This window comes from Oncorhynchus kisutch, linkage group LG6 (genome assembly GCF_002021735.2).
Source record: "Oncorhynchus kisutch isolate 150728-3 linkage group LG6, Okis_V2, whole genome shotgun sequence".
Lineage (NCBI taxonomy): Eukaryota > Metazoa > Chordata > Actinopteri > Salmoniformes > Salmonidae > Oncorhynchus > Oncorhynchus kisutch.
Genome location: NC_034179.2, coordinates 65551626 through 65571038, shown reverse-complemented (window position 1 = coordinate 65571038; position 19413 = coordinate 65551626). Strand labels below are relative to the sequence as shown.

The 19413-nt window shown below is 40.1% G+C and overlaps 2 protein-coding genes across 2 annotated transcripts; one reads left to right on the top strand and one right to left on the bottom strand.

Moving 5' to 3' along the window:
* The first annotated feature begins 2916 nt into the window (after positions 1–2916).
* LOC109891889 (interferon alpha-1-like) lies at positions 2917–3897 on the top strand. The gene is made up of 5 exons (XM_020484358.1): positions 2917–3042; positions 3142–3231; positions 3360–3509; positions 3589–3681; positions 3784–3897. The coding sequence occupies exons 1-5, from the start codon at positions 2917–2919 to the stop codon at positions 3895–3897; spliced, it is 573 nt and encodes a 190-aa protein (XP_020339947.1).
* A 9099-nt stretch (positions 3898–12996) lies between these two features.
* On the bottom strand, positions 12997–18933 carry rdm1 (RAD52 motif containing 1). Its single transcript, XM_020484652.2, has 7 exons — positions 18674–18933; positions 17973–18152; positions 15757–15882; positions 15022–15187; positions 14524–14622; positions 13692–13771; positions 12997–13346 (listed from the first exon to the last, which is right to left on the bottom strand). Exons 1-7 carry the CDS (start codon positions 18776–18778, stop codon positions 13260–13262), a joined length of 843 nt encoding a protein of 280 aa, XP_020340241.1. The 5' UTR covers positions 18779–18933; the 3' UTR covers positions 12997–13259.
* Between the last annotated feature and the right edge of the window lie 480 nt (positions 18934–19413).

Genomic DNA, 19413 nt, shown 5'->3' with positions numbered 1-19413 from the left:
ATATGTATATACTGTACTCGATACCATCTACTGTATCTTGCCTGTGCTGCTCTGTACCATCACTCATTCATATATCTTTATGTACATATTCTTTATCCCTTTACACTGTGTATAAGACAGTAGTTCTGGAATTGTTAGTTAGATTACTTGTTGGTTATTACTGCATTGTCGGAACTAGAAGCACAAGCATTTCGCTACACTCGCATGAACATCTGCTAACCATGTGTATGTGACAAATAAAATTGGATTTGATTTGATTTGAAACTTCTGACCCACTGGAATTGTGATACAGTGACTTATAAGTTCAATAATCTGTCTGTAAACAATTGTTGGAACAACTACTTGTTTCAGGCACACAGTAGATGTCCTAACCGACTTGCCAAAACTATAGTTTGTTAACAAGAAATTTGTGGAGTGGTTGAAAAACGAGTTTTAATGATTCCAACCTAAGTGTATGTAAACTTCAACTGTATTCAATGAGTCATACTTTTCATGGATTCATTTGTTTATAGGCATACTTTTGAAAAGGGGCAACCTGCAAATCAAACAACCACAAAGCCCACCCCGCCACTGTTTTGGTAAATAGCAATAGCAAAGGTAAATAGCAATGGGGTTGGAGAAGCAAGATCAGGATAGCAAGATCAGGATGCATCAATGCATCAATCCATCAATGAAATCAAAGTGAGACTATAGTTTTAACCACATTTTGAGGATGTAAAGTATTTGCTTACAATTAGCTAAATTATTTACAAACAACAGAGTAAATAAAGCTTAGAATTTGGGTTCTGATGTGGTGCGACAGTTAAACTATGAGGCATTTAAAAGTTTTATATGTCTATTCTTCAAGAATCAATAACTATATATAATTCATGAAAAAGTCCCAAATTGTAAGTACCAACCGTAGACTGGCCCTTTAACGTAGCATGTCCAGGAGGATCGCATGCTGTAGTATGCCTATTAGGTCGTTTTAAATATTTGACATCATTTTCCGATAAACCTACGATAAGGTTATCACAACATATTGGCAAACTGGTTTAATCAGATAAGTAATGACAAGATATTCACATTTTTATGCTAACGGATTATTCAGATGATAAAGACATCTACAGCATTCATTGTACACTCTAAAAATTAAGGGTTCAACAAGGGTTCTTTGTCAGAACCTCAAAGTTCTTAGAATAACCTTGTGTTTCTTGGCACGGAAAATGACCCCCAAAAAGTTATTCCAAGTACCCTTTAGAAGGTGGGGTTAATCGAGGAACCTAACTGCCCAACCGAATCATTTGGATTTGAAAGGACAGCAGGTGCAGGCACTTAACTGAAACATTAAACAAGATCTCCTCAATTTAAGGTAAGGTTTGTCCCTTGTATGATCTAAATTGATTTAGTTTTATGATTGTCTTGTTTTGTACACTTTGTACAAAATAATAAAATGCAGTACTCCAGGATATTTCTTAACGTAGCTCTTTATTAGCTGGCTATAACTGGCATGTTCACGTATCGCTTACCAGGATCAAAACTGACCATGACCTAACCATTTGGTGGTCTAAACCAATCATAGCACAGTATGATATGGCGGTAAAATGCATCCAATTACAATTCAGTATGTTTACACATATGAATATTACAATGATGACACCATCGATCTTTCAATTTTTGTGCAAATCTTTTGTGCAAGATGGACACAATTTCAATGGATATCAATCAACAAAGAAGTAACTATGTAGGCTATAAGAATATGCTGAAAGCTAGCTGTATTGGGTTCCGATGACTGAACTGCTCACTGTTGTGTTTATGTTTTCCGGTATACAAACGAGGAGGCATACAAGGTGATCACGTTGACCATCCTCCTCCCTTACCTCTTCAACTCATATCCCAAAGGTATGTTTATGAAAACCATTATCAAAGTTTTTTTCCCCATTCATAATCATCACAATAACCAAGGTATGAATTCTGTCGTGTGCACGTTCTGTTAATCATCTGTATATCTACTATTTGTGGATTCATAGACTTCACCCTCCCTATACCTCTGATGAATAAAACAGGAAACCTGTTCGATCACCATGCTCTGCAAAATCATTCTTGCTATGGATACGGAGAACATCAACACATTAACATCAACACGCCAGAGGATATACCCATTGGACTCGGGGTCGTGCTGGGAGTTTACCTCATATTTAGATTTTTTCAAATTCTGCTTTGCCTCTAAAATCATAATAAAACAAAGAGAACTAAAATATTGTGTAATTTTTGTTATTGTTATGCATATTTTTATTTTTATTAATAATAATAGGGGGGGGGGGGGGGGGTAGTTCAAAAATGAACCCCAAAAGGTTGTTCAAAAGGTTCTTTGAGGATCCCTTATAAGGGTTTCTTTGAAGAACCATTTTATAGGGGTTTCACCACAGTTTCAATCTGAAGTACCCCTAAAGGATACTCAAGGAACCTTTTCTTTTTAGATCGTATAGTTAAGGGTCGATATTCTCTCTCTCTCTCTCCATGTTTTAGCAATGTTTGAGCCTTCGCAAGGCCAGATGACTTAGATTTTTTAGACCTAGCCTACTGAGGACACATTAGGCACATGATGAGAAGTGGAGGATACGAAAAGGGACATCCGGTAGTCCAAGTGCGGTTTTCACGAGGTCAAACTTTCTCAAATTCATTCTTTTTTTTTTACACCTAGTGAGACCACCTTTCACTTTCTGTACATCCTTTAAATTCTCACAATTTAAGTTAAGCCGCAGATATGGGATCAGAAAACAAATTCTGACTCTGGAGGAAATCTGTACTGTACTGGCAACAGGTGAGTCAATATATAATTTGATCATTGTTTCAGGTTTCAACGAATGAATCACTTTCAGGATTATATTCGACTAACAATGATACTCTGTTACAGGTGACCTGGCTACCCCAAGAATGACACTTCAGACTGTCACTTGGATAAGCGCCTTCCTCTGCCTCGCGCAAGTTTGCTCCATGCCCATGCCTTGCCAGCTACAAGGACAGCTGGTGCGAATAACCCACAACCTACTGAGAGACATGGTACATTATTTAAATTACTTTTGAATTGAGATGAATTCTCCAACTATGTTTATTCACTGAATAGCTCAACCTGACTTCAGTGTTCTCTCATTCTTTCAGGGGGGTCATTTTCCTCTGGAGTGCATGCAGGATAATAATGTCTTCATAGCATTCCCAGCCACTGCTTTCACAACCTCCGGCGCGCCTCAGGTAAGTGCATGGGCGCATATCCAAGTGTTCACAGCATGAAATAGTATTTGCAACCGTTAGGATTAGAAAGTAGACAACTTTAAACTGCCATTCATGTTTTTTTTAATTATTGTTGTTGTCCGTTTCAGTTGAGCAGCAGTGGTCCTATGGCTATTTATGAGACATTGAAGAACATCGACACATTGTTTGGAGCTGACGACCTGCCTACTAAGTGGGACCAACGGAAGTTGGATAATTTTCTGAATATTGTATACCGCCAGATTGAAGAGAGCAAATGTGTGAGTTAGTATGCCAACACACATTACTTAACTGTTTAATTGTTGAATTGTGACACTTATTATTTTCTTCTTGTGTCAGATGATGGGGAGCGTGAACACATGTGATTATCTAGTCAGGGCAAAGGTGCTGAAGACATATTTCAGGAACATCGCAGCTGTCCTAAAAGAAAAAGTAGGGTACAAGCAAAAACAGTATAATGGAAATCCCTGTTTTGATAATATCTCTATGAATATTAGCCTACATTTCCCGAACAGTTCATTTTTATTTTCACAGAATTTCAGTTACTGCGCCTGGGAAGTGGTTCGAAAAGAGCTCCTGTACAGCCTACAGTTCATTCTGGAACACAACTCTGATAGCCTTCTGTGGGCCAAAAGAACACGAATTTGAACTTGTAGAACTGATTTACATACTCTACTTGATTTTGATAGCCTACCATTCTACAATTATGTTATGTGCAATGTCAAACTGTAATTTAAGGCATTAATGATTTTATCTATCAAAGTTATATTTATTTGAAAATTGTGCATACTGGTTGCTGTCACGTAAATACACGTTTTATACTTTTAAATATTGCTACTCTGTGTGCTCATTCAGTAGCATCGTGATGCACTGCCTGTCGGTGTGTGAAAGTTCAGATTTGGGTTAAACATGCTCAGGACATTTGTTTACATGTATTTTTTATTTAACCTTTATTTAACTAGGCAAGTCAGTTAAGAACAAATTCTTATTTACAATGACAGCTGACCCCGGCCAAACTCTAACCCGGACGACACAAGGCCAATTGTGCGCCACCCTATGGGACTCCCAATCAATGGCCAGTAGTAATACAGCCTCGAATCGAACCATGGTCTGTATTGACGCCTCTATCACTGAGATGCAGTTCCCTAGACCGCTGCGCTATTCGGGAGTGGACGGTTGGCCTATAGTCTAATAATCGCTAAAGGAAAGCCCTAAAAACAGATGTAACTTCTCAAACTGTAGTTAAGCTATATTAAATGACTGTCTACAATGAGGATAAGTAAACGGGTTTCAGCAGGGCTCGCCTGTTTGAACACAGTACTTCGAGCTCTTACGAACTCTGTTTCAACCCACGCCATGAAATTGCATTCCACAATAGCGCAATCAGAACAATATTCGTCGAATAGACGCATAGTGAATTCACAAGCGGTGAGGTAAAACAGTTCTCCCTACTGTTTCCTTTTCCACTTTTAATTGATTTCCTTAGTGCCTTCAAGAAGTGTTCACACCCCTTGACTTATTCCACTTTTGTTGTGTTACAACCTGACTTCAAAATTGATTACATAGTTGCCCTCACCTATCTACACAAAATACCCCATAATGACAAAGTGAAAACCAGTTTTTAGATTTTTGTTCAAATTTATTTAAAAATGAAATACATAGTCATGCAACTTATTATGTTAAGCATATTTTTACTCCTGAACTTATTTAGTCTTGCCACAACAGAGGTTGAATACTTTGTTGTCATCAAAGCACTTCATGATGACCCAAGGGAGTGCTACCGGGCAATAGTCATTTAGTTCAGTTACCTTTGCTTTCTTGAGTACAGGAACAATGGTGGGCATCTTGAGCATGTGGGGACAACAAACTGGGATAGGGAGAGATTGAATATGTCTGTAAACACTCCAGCCCGCTGGTCTGGGCATGCTCTGTGGACGCGGCTAGGGATGTCGTCCTGGACGGCAGCCTTGCAAGGGTTAACATGCTTACATGTTTACTCACGTCGGCCAGGGAGAAGGAGAGCTCACAGTCATTGGTAGCGGCCGTGTCGGTGGCACTGTTGTTATCCTCAAAGCGGGCAAAGGTGTTTAGCTTGTCCAGAAGCAAGAAGTCAGTGTCTGCGACGTGGCTGATTTCTCCTTTGTAGACCCTGCCACATACATCTCGTGTCTGAGCCGTTGAATTGCAACTCCACTTTGTCTCTATTCTGACATTTTGCCTGTTTGAATGCCTTACGGAGGGAATAACTACACTGTTTGTATTCGGCCATATTCCCAGTCACCTTGCCATGGTTAAATGCGATGGTTCGCACTTTCAGTTTTGCGTGAATGCTGCCATCTAGCCACGGTTTCTGGTTAGAATAGGTTTAATTAGTCACAGTGGTACAACATATTTTATACACTTCCTGATGAACTCAGCCACCGTATCAGTGCATTCGTCTATATTGTTCTCGGAGGCTACCCGGAACATATCCCAGTCCTGTGAAATTTTACAATCCCCGGTGTCTCTCTGGAAGGAAATCCTCGGCCTGAGCTAGTCAAATTTATTATCCAGAGACTGAACATTAGCGAGTAATATACTCTAAAGCAGTGGGTGGTGTGCTCACCTCCGGTGGTGTTTTGAAACAGCGTTCAATTGCCATGGGGGAGGGGGTACAAACAAAGGATCAGAAAGTCGTATTCCTGGTCGTAATGCTGGTGAGTTACCGTCGCCCTGATATGCAAAAGTTCTTCCCGGCGGTATGTAATAACACCCAAAACTTCCTGGGCTAATAACGTAAGAAATAACACATCAAAAAAATGAATACTGCAAAGTTTCCTAAGAGCTAAAAGCACGGCAGCCCTATTCGTCAGCGCTATTTTACCAGTACCAGACATTCTAGCTTTTCATTTTTTATTAATTTGTAAAAAATAATAATAATAGAAAAACACAATTCCACTTTGACATTATGGGGTATTGTGTGTAGGCCAGTGACAAAACATCTACATTTGATCAATTCGGGCTGGAACACAGCAAAATGTGGAAAAAGTAAAAGGGGTGCGAAGACTTTCTGAAGGCACTGTACATGCATGTAGCCTATTGCTGTAGGGTTCATGTCAGGTCACAGCCAGGTGTAGTCTGATCATGTCTAAATGGTGAGATTTGACTGAGGGCCAGTTGAGCTCAGTGAGAATCAGAGGATTTATGTATAATGGAGCCAGACGGGTAAACAGAATGACACACCCTGCACCTGAAATAGAAACATGGAGGTGAATCATATTTTATAGTATATGATTCACTGACTTGAGATTGAAACAGACCTACATCAAAACATCACGGTTAATGAACAGGTGTCAAGATTGTAAGTGTTATGATTCACCATATACACCTACATTATCATAGGTCTGATTTTTAAGCACCGCTGGCTAAAACAGAAATATATCATCTGATTCAGAGGGGATTACTCTTACTGTGGAAGTTCATGAAGGGGCCATAAATGCTGTGGTAGATCTGTCTGAGGACTACATCCTAGAATATGACAAGTTGGACAGGTCTGACACTCTGAATTAGGGCAGAATGTCAACATTTGGCAGAATATTGATAATCACTAAAGCAAAGTCATGGCATTAAATGTCCGTTTTTATTAACAATTAACTATTACATTTAAAGAAAAAATCTGAAGCTATTGCAGAAGTAACATTTAAACTCATTTTTTAAGTCAAAGTTAGCGCAGCTCATTTGACTCATTAATTCCCATGCTAAAAGTTTAGGTTATGATTGAGGTTAAAAACTTTCACAAGGTCAGGAAATAGCATCTGGTTTTGTAAACCTCAGTCACTTATAGGGGATTTATTCATCTTCTGAGGTCAAGTACTATTCATTAACCTTGGCCCAATAATGGTCTTTAAAATCCCGCCAGTTTGCCACTTCCACCGAATGTGTTATTAGTCGGTATTTACCAGAACTAGTGCTACGAAGGGAGGTGTGAGCTGTGAAGTGAGTCACGACTTCAGCCCACACCTGAGAAACCAAGGTAACCCTGGTCCAGAATCTTCCCAGACCCTTGATCTCCTTTGTCTGCTCTTATGGACTGCCCTCTTCAATTCAAAACACAGGTTTGAGGTGTAGCGTAGGTATGAGGTATTTTTCAGAATGTGCTTCCATTTTTGGGCACCAAAGAACTCTACTTTTATGTCATCTGACCATCTGGAGTTTCATACATGGCATTGACACATTCATTGGAACCGGTGCTGGTCACACTACATGAAAATTAAAGCTATTTGGCCGTGAAAAAAAGAAGCTTATGCAGAAAATGACCTTATACCTACAGTAAAATAACGTGGTGGATCTTTGATGTTATGGGGATATTTTTCTTCCAATGGTTCCTGAGGCCCTTGTTAATTGACCACAAAATCAACACTTTGCAAAGTCCATCTCAGTCTCTGGACTTGACCCCATTGAAAACCTGTGGTTTGATTTGAAGATTCTGTGTGGAGAAAGGGTCTAAGCTCCCTCCCAACATGCAATCTCATAAAAAGTGTTCAAAAAAGGCTCACTGTTGTTATCCTAAAGTATTGAAAACAGGGAGGCCAATAATTTTGAACATCCTCAACAAAAAACAATGTTGATACTTGGTAAACAAAATCTGTTTCTCTGAACAATTGCATTAGTATACAATTATAGAATTTACCAATTTTTCTGAGCACACATTGTTCAGTATTTCTACACAGTAATTTTGCTCATCTCTATCAAGGGATTCAATAATTATGAACATAATTGTACATCTCCTCCCAACCCATCCATGGTTGACTGGTTCTCTCTCTCTTCATTGGGATTATTCATCATACCAGAGTGTGGATAAGTTTGAAATCTGATGCTAACTAATATAGATTCCTGTAAACTTTATTTGGACCACCGATTTAAACTCCAACTTTTAACACATAACTCCCATATTGGGCTGCCAAACTTGGCGGATGGTTGCCTGGTTACGTCTCCTCATTCGGATTCCAGGACGAGGCATACTGCTCATCATACTGGAGTGTGGATAAGCTAGTAGACGAGTCTAATGCTGACTAATATACAGTTGAAGTCGGAAGTTTACATACACTTAGGTTGGAGTCATTAAAACTCGTTTTTCAACCACTTCACACATTTCTTGTTAAACTATAGTTTTGGCAAGTTGATAACGACATCTACTTTGTGCATGACAAGTAATTTTTCCAACAATTGTTTACAGACAGATTATTTCACTTCTAATTCACTGTATCACAATTCCAGTGGGTCAGAAGTTCACATACACTATGTTGACTGTGCCTTTAAACAGCTTGGAAAATTCCAGAAAATTATGTCATGGCTTTAGAAGCTTCTGATTTACTTAATTTGAGTCAATTGGAGGTATACCTGTGGATGCATTTCAAGGCCTACCTTCAAACTCAGTGCCTTTTTGCTTGACATTATAGGAAAATTAAAAGAAATCGGGAGCAATTTCCAAACGCCTGAAGGTACCACGTTCATCTGTACAAACAATAGTATGCAAGTATAAACACCATGAGACCACTCAGCCGTCATATCGCTCAGGAAGGAGACACGTTCTGTCTCCTAGAGATGAACATACTTCGGTGCGAAAAGTGCAAATCAATCCCAGAACAATAGCAAACGACCTTGTGAAAATGCTGGAGGAAACGGGTACCAAAGTATCTATATCCACAGTAAAACAAGTCCTATATTGACAGAACCTGAAAGCCCGCTCAGCAAGGAAGAAGCCACTGCTCCAAAACCGCCATAAAAAAGCCAGACTATGGTTTGCAACTGCACATGGGGACAAAGATCGTACTGATTGAAAGATTGTCTGATGAAACAGAAATAGAACTGTTTGGCCAAAATGACCATTGTTATGTTTGGAGGAAAAAGGGTGAAGCTTGCAAGCACAAGAACACCATCCCAACCGTGAAACACGGAGGTGGCAGCATCATGTTGTGGGGGTGCTTTGCTGCAGTAGGGACTGGTGCACTTCACAAAATAGATGGCATCATGAGGCGGGAAAATGATGTTGATATATTGAAGCAACATCTCAAGATATCAATCATGAAGATAAAGCTTGTTTGCAAATGGGTTTTCCAAATGGACAATGACCCCAAGCATACTTCCAAAGTTGTGGCAAAATGGCTTAAGGACAAAAAAATTCAAGGTATTGGAGTGGCCATCACAAAGCCCTGACCTCAATCCTATAGAAAATGTGTGGGCAGAACTGAAAAGGTGTGTGAGAGCGAGGAGGCCTACAAACCTGACTCAGTTACACGAGCTCTGTCAGGAGCAATGGGCCAAAATTCACCCAACTTAATGTGGAAAGCTTGTGGAAGGCTACCTGAAACGTTTGACCAAAGTTAAACAATTTAAAGGCAATGCTACCTAATACTAATTGAGTGTATGTAAACTTCTGACCCACTGGGAATGTGATGAAAGAAATTAAACCTGAAATAAATAATTCTCTCTACTATTATTCGGACATTTCACATTCTTAAGACAGGGAATTTTTTACTATGATTAAATGTCAGGAATTGTGAAAAACTGAGTTGAAATGTAGTTGGCTAAGGTGTATGTAAACTTCAGACATCAACTGTACATTAAATAACAACAAATTGAAATGTTCTATACTTTAATGTTGTTTGGCTGCCAATCACTAAATCTTGCTAATCTGGAGGGAAAACGCACTACTATTGAAGGTGGCACTGACTGCACTTAGTTGAAATTCAAGAAATAACATTACAACTTAAAATAAATCATCATACAATATCATAAAATGACTGTGACCCACCACAGTGACTCACAGTAAAATAGTCTACCATGCACTCATACACTTCTAATAGTGCAGAGGCAGACTAGAATAGGGAGTTCGGTATCCATGGCTGCAGATGTTTAGATTAGGAAACGAAAACAAAGAAGGGAAAAAAAACTAAGCGAGAGAAGAAACTCCCTTTGAGACGTGACATGATCTCTTGGCATGACAGAAATAGTGCAGGTGAGACTGGCAGCGGTTTGAGGAAGCTATGTGCCCTGGACACACACACACACACAACTCTCAGTGCCTGTTGGCGGATTGTGACTCATTTACTGCCTCATTGCTTAATCATCTAATTGGACGATGTATGATACATTTTACCACAAAATATAAACACACTGACTGGCTATCAGCACCACTATCTACTAAGAGTTTTCATTTGTATTTTTCGTGGCGGTCTACATACCCCCACAGAGCGATGCTGGCACTAAGACCACACTCAATGAGCTGTATATCGCCATTGGCAAACGGGAAAACTGCTCATCCAGATGTGGTACTCCTAGTGGCCGGGGACTGTAACTCAGGAAACCTTAAATCAATTTGACCAAATTTCCACCAGGATGTTAAATGTGCAACCAGAGGGGAGAAAAAAAAATAGACCACCTTTACTCCACACATAGAGACGCGTACAAAGCTCTCCATTGCCCTCCATTTGGCAAACCTGACCATAATTCTAACCTTCTGATTCCTGCTTACAAGCAAAAATTTAAGCAGGAAGCACCAGTGATTCAGTCAATAAAAAAAGTGGTCAGATGAAGCAGATAGTAAGCAACAGGACTCTTTTGTTAGCACAGACTGGAATATGTTCCAGGATTCTTCTGATGGTATTGAGGAGTACACCACATCAGTCACTGGCTTCAAAAATAAGTGCATTGATGACGTCGTCCCCACAGTGACTGTACGTACATACCCCAACCAGAAGCCATGGATTACAGGCAACACCCGCACTGAGCTCAAGGGAAGAAACGCCGCTATTCAAGGAGGTGGACTCTAACCCTGAAGAAATCCCGCTATGCCCTCCGACGAACCATCAAACAGGCAATGCGTCAATACAGGACTAAGATCGAATCGTACTACACCGGCTCAGATGTCAGTCGGATGTGGCAGAGCATGCGGACTATTACAGACTACAAAGGGAAGCACAGCCAAGAGCTGCCCAGTGACACGAGCATAACAGACAAGCTAAATTACTTCTATGCTCGCTTCAAAGTAAGTAACACTGAAACATGCATGAGAGCATCAGCTGTTCTGGACAACTGTGTGATCACGCAGCCGATGTGAGTAAGACCTTTAAACAGGTCAACATTCACAAGGCCGCAGGGCCAGATGGATTGCCAGGATGTGCACTCCAAGCATGCTCTGACCAACTGGCAAATGTCTTCACTGACATTTTCAACCTCTCTCTGTCAGAGTCTGTAATACCAACCTGTTTCAAGGAAACCACCATATTCCCTGTGCCCAAGAACACTAATGTAACCTGCCTAAATGACTACCGACCTGTAGCACTCACGTCTGTAGACATGAACTGCTTTGAAAGGCTGGTCATGGCTCACACCAACATCATAATTTGCATACCGCCCTAACAGATTCACAGATGAGTAAAATAGAGATTGCATCCACACTGCCCTTTCTCACCTGGACAAAAGGAACACCTATGTGAGAATGCTATTCATTGACTACATCTCAGCATTCAACACCATTGTGCCCTCAAAGCTCATCACTAACCTAAGGACCCTTGGACTAAACACCTCCCTCTGCAACTGGATCCTGGACTTCCTGATGGGCCACTCTCATGCTGATCCTCAACACGTGGGCCCCTCAGGGGTGCATGCTCAGTCCCCTCCTGTACTCCCTGTTCACTCATGACTGCATGGCCAGGCATGACTCCAACACCATCATTAAGTTTGCTGATGACACAACAATGGTAGGCCTGATCACCGACAACGGCGAGACAGCCTATAGGAAGGTCGTCAGATACCTGGTCGTGTGGTGCCATGACAACAACCTCCCCTCAACGTTATCAAGACAAAGGAGATGATTGTGGACTACAGGAAAAGGAGGACCAAGCACGCCCCTATTCACGTCGACGGGGGTGTAGTGGAGCAGGTTGAGAGCTTCAAGTTCCTTGGTGTCCACATAACCAATAAACTAACATGGTCTAAGCACACCAAGACAGTTGTGATGAGGGCACGACAAAACCAATTCCCCCTCATGAGACTGAAAAGATTTGGCATGTGTCCTCAGATCCTCAAAAGGTTCTACAGCTGTACCATCGAGAGCATCCTGACAGGTTGCATCACTGCCTGGTATGGAAACTGCTTGGCCTCCAACCGCAAGGCACTACAGAGGGTAGTGCGTACGGCCCAGTACATCACTGAGGCCAAGCTTCCTGCCATCCAGGACCTCTATACCAGGTGGTGTCAGAGGAAGGCCCTAAAAAATTGTCAAAGACTCCAGCCACCCTAGTCATAGAATGTTCTCTCTGCTACACATGGCAAGCGGTAACGGAGCGCCATGTCTAGGTCCAAGAGGCTTCTAAACAGCTTCTAACCCCAAGCTATAAGACTTCTGAACATCTAATCAAATGGTTACCCAGACTACTTGCATGCCCCCCCTCTCCTCTTTTACACTGCAGCAACTCTGTTACTATCTATGCATAGTCACTTTAACAACTCTACCTACATGTACATATTACCTCAATTACCCCATTGATTCGGTACCCCGTGTATGTAGCCTCGCTATTGTTATTTTACTGCTGCTCTTAAATTTGTTTGTTTATTAGGTATTTTTTTACACTGCATTGTTGGTTAGGGCTTGTAGGCAAGCATTTCACTTTAAGGTCTACTACACCTGTTGTATTCAGCGCATGTAACAAATGTAATATGGCTGCCCTCGTTTTCTCTCCAAGAGACACAAACACCTAAACATAATTAGGAAGGAACAACTTGTGCTTTTAATAAAATATTGAATTGTCAAAAAGTTCCTAAACATTTACGGAATTTCAAAAGCACGTTATATGTAGTAGTAGTACATCAAGATATAGTTTACAAAAGGTATTTTCCACAAAACATGACATACTTTTTAAAAGAATGTACCTGAAAAATGTTTAACGGGAAATGCCAAGTTGTTCTATGGCACAGACTTAAACACAGTGAGTGCAGGTGAACACAGGTAAACTGTCTCCAGGTACATGTCACATGTTGACACTGAGGTCCCACGGTATATCCTCATTTTCCTCCTGGCCATCAGGGTCAAATTGGCTCCAGGGAATGTCATTCACCTGACAAAGAAATTTTTAAAAAAGGACATTGATTGCAGAGATCAGATTTGATTTAGATTTCATAATGCTTGTGGTCAACAACACTGAGTTATGCAGAATACACAATTACATATAATCAGTTACATTAAGTCAAAGTATACTACTAAAGTTATTATTACATAAAGTTAACACCAGTGACTGTCCAGTAAAGTTGCCAATAATTTAAGCCGCACTGGCAATTTGTATAAATACTACATTGGCCAAAATACATACAAACTAAGCATCCCATGTGGGTAGAAAACAATTAAAAGAATACAATGGTAATCTAATGTGTGGAATAATTACTGTAAGAGAACAGTGTGGTACCTTTATGAGTCCTTCCAGATCCTCATCTTGTAGGACATCATCTCGCTCCACCCTGCATTCAACTACAACTTTCCCATTCCCTGGAAGAGATTACTTTTTTGTGACTACAATTTTTATTCCCTTAAGTCAGAGGATATCCCTGCCCATGCCTCTACACCTGGAAGACATTACAATATGCAGAGCTGATATCTTCAAAATGATTCCAATGATTAGTTCACTTAAGAGTTCAGGACCTCGTTTCCCAGAGCATTCGTATCGTTAAGATCATTGTTAGAACCATCTTACGATGTATATTTAGTGGCCAATCTGTTTCCCAGAGCCTTTATTAGTAAAGATCTATAACAACCTTTGCACATCTACGAGTGATCCAGACCACTCGTAGAAGAATAGACAAAGTGCATCGTTAGATGTTTTTTTGCCCTTCCGCGTGTCACTTTATTCACAGAAGATCTCTGCTAAACATAGAATCAAGATGTTAAGGCTAGATATCTGTGTGACTGTGACCACCAATAACTTCAGAATGAAGTTAACTACAAATACAAAGCTAGCAAAATATTTGCAATTGTTACAAACAAGTAAAAGAAAAAAACAACGCTTGAAATGAAAACCGAGATGACTGCATTAAATAGACTTCATGGGCCTATATATTGAAATCAGAGTTTTATTTTGCCACTAGGCTACGTATCGAAAATGGTGCCTCAATATGCATCATGAATGACAAGATGTGCGCAATGACGTGCCCAATCAGCCGTATGGGAATAGACTCAAGTGGTGGGGGGGAGCTTGGACTATCGTTTCCGCATCTCCCAAATTTAAATGAAGCTTTACTCACCCAGAACCAGCAGCAACACTTTCTCGAAAGCGTCAACCACTGCTTTGTCCCTGGCCCATCTCTGGAGCTTTCCTCTTTTTGGCAGGACAACGTCTGGACCTATGGCCCAAAACCGTAGAGAGGAGTTTTAGTGAAAGAAATGCAGACCGTTTTCTAGCATGTGTTGACAGACTAGAGCGTTCACTCGCTGCACAAGAAGAATGAGTTATTTCATTACAAAGACACAAATCGTATCTTTTGCCCTCAATGTGGATCAGGAATGTTCTGAGAATAACACAGACATTTTGGAAAGGCAATTAGAGATCAACACCTTTAAGTCAACAAGCCCAGACTTGGGCAAAAGTATGTGTAGATTCTTGTCTATATTTTCTGTTTATTTTAAGGCCCCGTCACCACCATTTCACCTGGTCAAAGTCCTGTACTTCGCAAATAAAAAAGGTGATTCTCATTCTGAAACAACTTTCTCATAGAAACTGTGGCTGTTCTGCAGAATCTCACCGGTGCCCTCTACGGTCTCTTCAGCCACTCCGACGCCTCGGCAGCTAAGGCCATGCTGTGGGAAGGTGACATCCATGATGCAGCCGTACTTCAGGGTAATCTCCTGAGGGTCACCAGTTGTGGTGGACAACCTGCCGGCATCGTCACAGTTGGTGATGTCCTTCAGCTGTCCAGAGAAAGGAAGGCTTCATTACATATTGTCGTTGTTTGACGAAAACCTTGTAACTACATTTTTGGCAATTGTTATTATTTTTAAATTATTTTTTAAAAACATTTATTGAAAGCAGTAACTCCCTTCAATGTACTTTTGACTCAAGGACCAAGAAAATATAGCTTCTGAAGTTTCATAATTGTATGTTCTTTAATAGGAAAATATGTTAATTTCTTTAAAATGTTATGATAATGTTCTGTTTTGGATATATGAGCTTTTCATCAAACAATGACTGTAAACGACATGGTCCATATTCTATACAGCAGAAAGGGATTGACATAAAAAGTTGGGACTGAAGAAGATGTGTTACTTTAAAGTCTAACAACCTATCATCTGCTTGTGTTGTCAATCGTTTCATGTCTTTATACATCCTTTAGGTCATTGGTCACACAAAGCTAACTAGCTAGCGATTTCACAATGGCTACACCCACCAAAACAAACACATATTGTATCTGTTGTATCGTACTGTAACATAGTACTGGAACATAAAACGAGACACATCTGGGGGCATTGCTACTCCTTACTGTCACAATGTGGGTGCTCCATCCATTAAAACCCAGGTAGTGGTTGGCCAAGTCCTGACACTTGCTACGGCTCAGTGGCTTAGAGTAGTGAAGGAAGTTTGGGTACTGCTTTGTGCTCAGCTTTACCTGGAGAACAGACAGAGAATGTACAATCAGTTCTAAATGTCCATCATTACAATGGTTATGACTTCATGGTGAACAGTGTTTAGGGGAGAAAGTGAAGCAGAGCAGATGACCAGCAAGATGCTGGTCTACAAGTCATCATGGAGTGGTAAGACACTGCCATCTACTGGTCAAGGTATGGTATTAGTTATTGGTCAAGTGTTACTGTGAAGGTTCACAGTAGCTGTGAGAAAAAGACTACTCTTGGGGCCTTGAAGTTGTTTTAACCCTCCTGCTGTGTTACGGTCGAATTGGACAGATTTACAAGTTCTCTCGTTTAATCTGATTGTCATAAGGTTCCAGGACATTGTCCACACAGGGCATATGAACACACCAAATACATTTTTTATGATTTTCATTACATTTTGGGTGTTTCATTTAACTTTGTACACCTGTGGTGTTTCTGGTCAAAAATGACCGGTCATTAGAAATGAATGGGTGAGACTACAATTAGTGTATAAAATTGGAGTTCAGGGACATGCCCATTCATCAGATGGACACACTTCCTCTCCCAGACCCCCACATGTATGTATGTATGTTTGAACACACACACACACACCTTTCCTCCATTATAATCTTTCCCCCACAGGAACTACACCTGTTGGCATTCTCACAAACAATCACAACATTGTTTCAATAATACATAGAACCTTTCTCGCAGTTCTGGTATATAAAGCTTTTTTGAGGCCTTGCTCACAATTCGTTCTGTGGCAGCACAATGACCAAAACGATATACTGTATGTGAGGCTCTTGATCATATCTTTGATCATGACACTGGTGAGGAGGAGAGAGTCCTTGTTAAACTTTGACAAAAAGTAGTCTGTGATAAATAGCACAACATGTTTCATCTGAGAACTTGTTATAGTCAAAATTATCCATACATTATGCTTTTTTTACTCAAAAACAAGTTATATGAGCTCAGGTCAATGAGGCCATAAACAGCAAATAGAAGTTCAAAACGTGTAATGTTCACAAGAACTTAAGTTGATAAAAAGATCTAACACAACATTAGGTGATAATATTTATATTATTATGGATTTATAAATCAGCTATAATAGGGCTATCATTTTGGACCGGGAACACATAATTAATTAACATGAAACGAACACAACTGGAGGGTTGAATGGGGAAAAGTGATAAAAAATATATACATGTCACATAAGCAAGGATCTTATGAAATAATACAATTATAATACAATTATAATACAATCAATTTGGAGAGAATTTTGATCTCTTTGGAATTGCTGTTTGTAAATAGATGAGAACTTCAAGCACTAAATTATACAATAGAGTACCACCGTATGAGTCATAATACCCATAAAACCTAGCGGTCAACAAGGAATGTAATTCAAATGTTTTTCCACTATTAATTTTTCCCATAGGGGATTATAAAAACACTTAAAATAAGGGCTGTGTTTCATGTAGGCTTACCCTGGCGAGACGATTTGATAACCATGTAAATCTCTCTAGGACAAGGTGACTTTTATCAATATATTTGCCTGTATTTAACCCCCAAAAATGAAACCCTAATTAGCAGCCAATGTGGCTATCATAAAGAACTACAAATGATCTGGATGAGACTGATGAATCAAGGCAAAGGTAAGAATCTCTGAATTAACTATCTAATGTTAGCTAAATGTAGTAATTAATCAAGTTTTTGTGCAAGTTTTAAATTGACACAATTTCTGTTAGCATAGGTGTCAGCTAGAGATGATGTGCAGGAGCTTGCAGGGATTTGTAGTTTTGCATGTCTTCTTTGACGCTAATTAGCATTTTCGAATCTGAGAGTAAATAGAGCCTAATATATTGATAAGTCACCTTGTCCGAGAGAGATTTACATGGTTATCAAAACGTCACACCAGGGTAAGCCTACAAGAAACAAAGCCCTTATTTTAAGTGTTTCTAAAATCCCCTATGGGAAAATTAATGGTAGAAAAACCATTGGAACAATTTTCTTGTTTGACCGCTAGGTTTTATGGATATTATGACACCTCCACCGTGGGGCTCTATAGTCTACAACATTTGAGTAAGTTTCTCTCTGAATGTTCCCTTACCTTCAAAGGAGAGCTCTGGAAAAAGCCTCTTCCATGTGTGGCTTTCTGTGCTTTAGATGCCTGGGCTGCGGAGAAGTACTTGACTAGGGCATAGAACCCTGGCTCGACCCCGGCAGCATTGGGACACACCTTTACCAGATACAGCGGTCCAAAGTTGCAGAATATGTTCCAGATGGATTCCTTTAAAATAATACAGTACATAATTTCAATTCATGGCAGTGAAAATCATGTATTAGCCTACTTTACATAGGCTGGCGGGCAGGAGCGCTGGGCAAGTAACCGTAAGGTTGCTGGATCGAATCCCCGAGCTGACAAGGTAAAAATCTGTCGTTCTGCCCCTAAGCAAGGCAGTTAACCGACTGATCCCCGGGCGCCGATGTCGATTAAGACACCCCCGCACCTCTCTGATTCAGAGGGGTTGGGTTAAATACGGAAGACATTTCAGTTGTACAACTGACTAGGTATACCCCTTCCCCTTTCTACCTTGCTCTCCTATCAAATACTTCGTATCAAAGTTGCATTAGTGTTCTACAAGTTAGATGTGTCCAAAACAAAGTCTTATAAAAGGCCTATACTATTAGATTGCTTTAATAAAAACTCACTCTTTTTTTCTGGCGATTCTCAAACGTCATTAACTATACTAGATAACTAGTGTATTAATCACATAGCTAACAACTGTATAATTAATCAACGAGACTTACGTAAATAAACGCGTCTGAAAATGTGGATAGAATATTCCAGACAAACAGTGTTTTGTTATTTTCAACGGGTACCCTGAACTCTATAACGTCCACCTCGACCTCCATTGCAGTAGTGAATTCTGTCTAGGGAAACATTATTACTGTAGGCTACTACTCTGCTCCGCCAGTGTTGCACGAAATGGTTTCAATGTTGTAGGTTGGTATTATTGTTGAGGTTGATATGACGTTTACGTTGACTTCCGCACAAGAGCATCTGATTTTCCCGCGCTGAAAACGTAATTCGTTACGCAGAAGAGTTTCTTCTTCTTCTATGCTATTATGGAGGTCTACAAAACACACGTTAGAGATCCATGCCGCCACTTACTGTATGGGGTGAAAACTTGGGAACTTTAATGCAGTAAAGGAAAGGCTGAAAAAAAACATACTCATATCATTCCCAAACGTTTTTACTAAAACAAACATCAACATACTACTTCAGTCAGTTTCAAATGTCTACCCAGATCCCCAAACACAGGCTCTGGGGCCTGAGAGGGAGGAGTATCTTCCGACAGTATTCCCTACAATGTTTCTGCCTTGAAGTTCTGAAGATCCAATAACCTTTTTGCCGCTTTCACAATGATATCCAGTTTCTTCTATGTTTTATTAGTTTGTCCTGTACAATGAATCACCTGCACAATTGAATGCAAAAATATCCACCTTCACCATTAGTATTTCAGCATCTTTTATTTGATGATCGACAT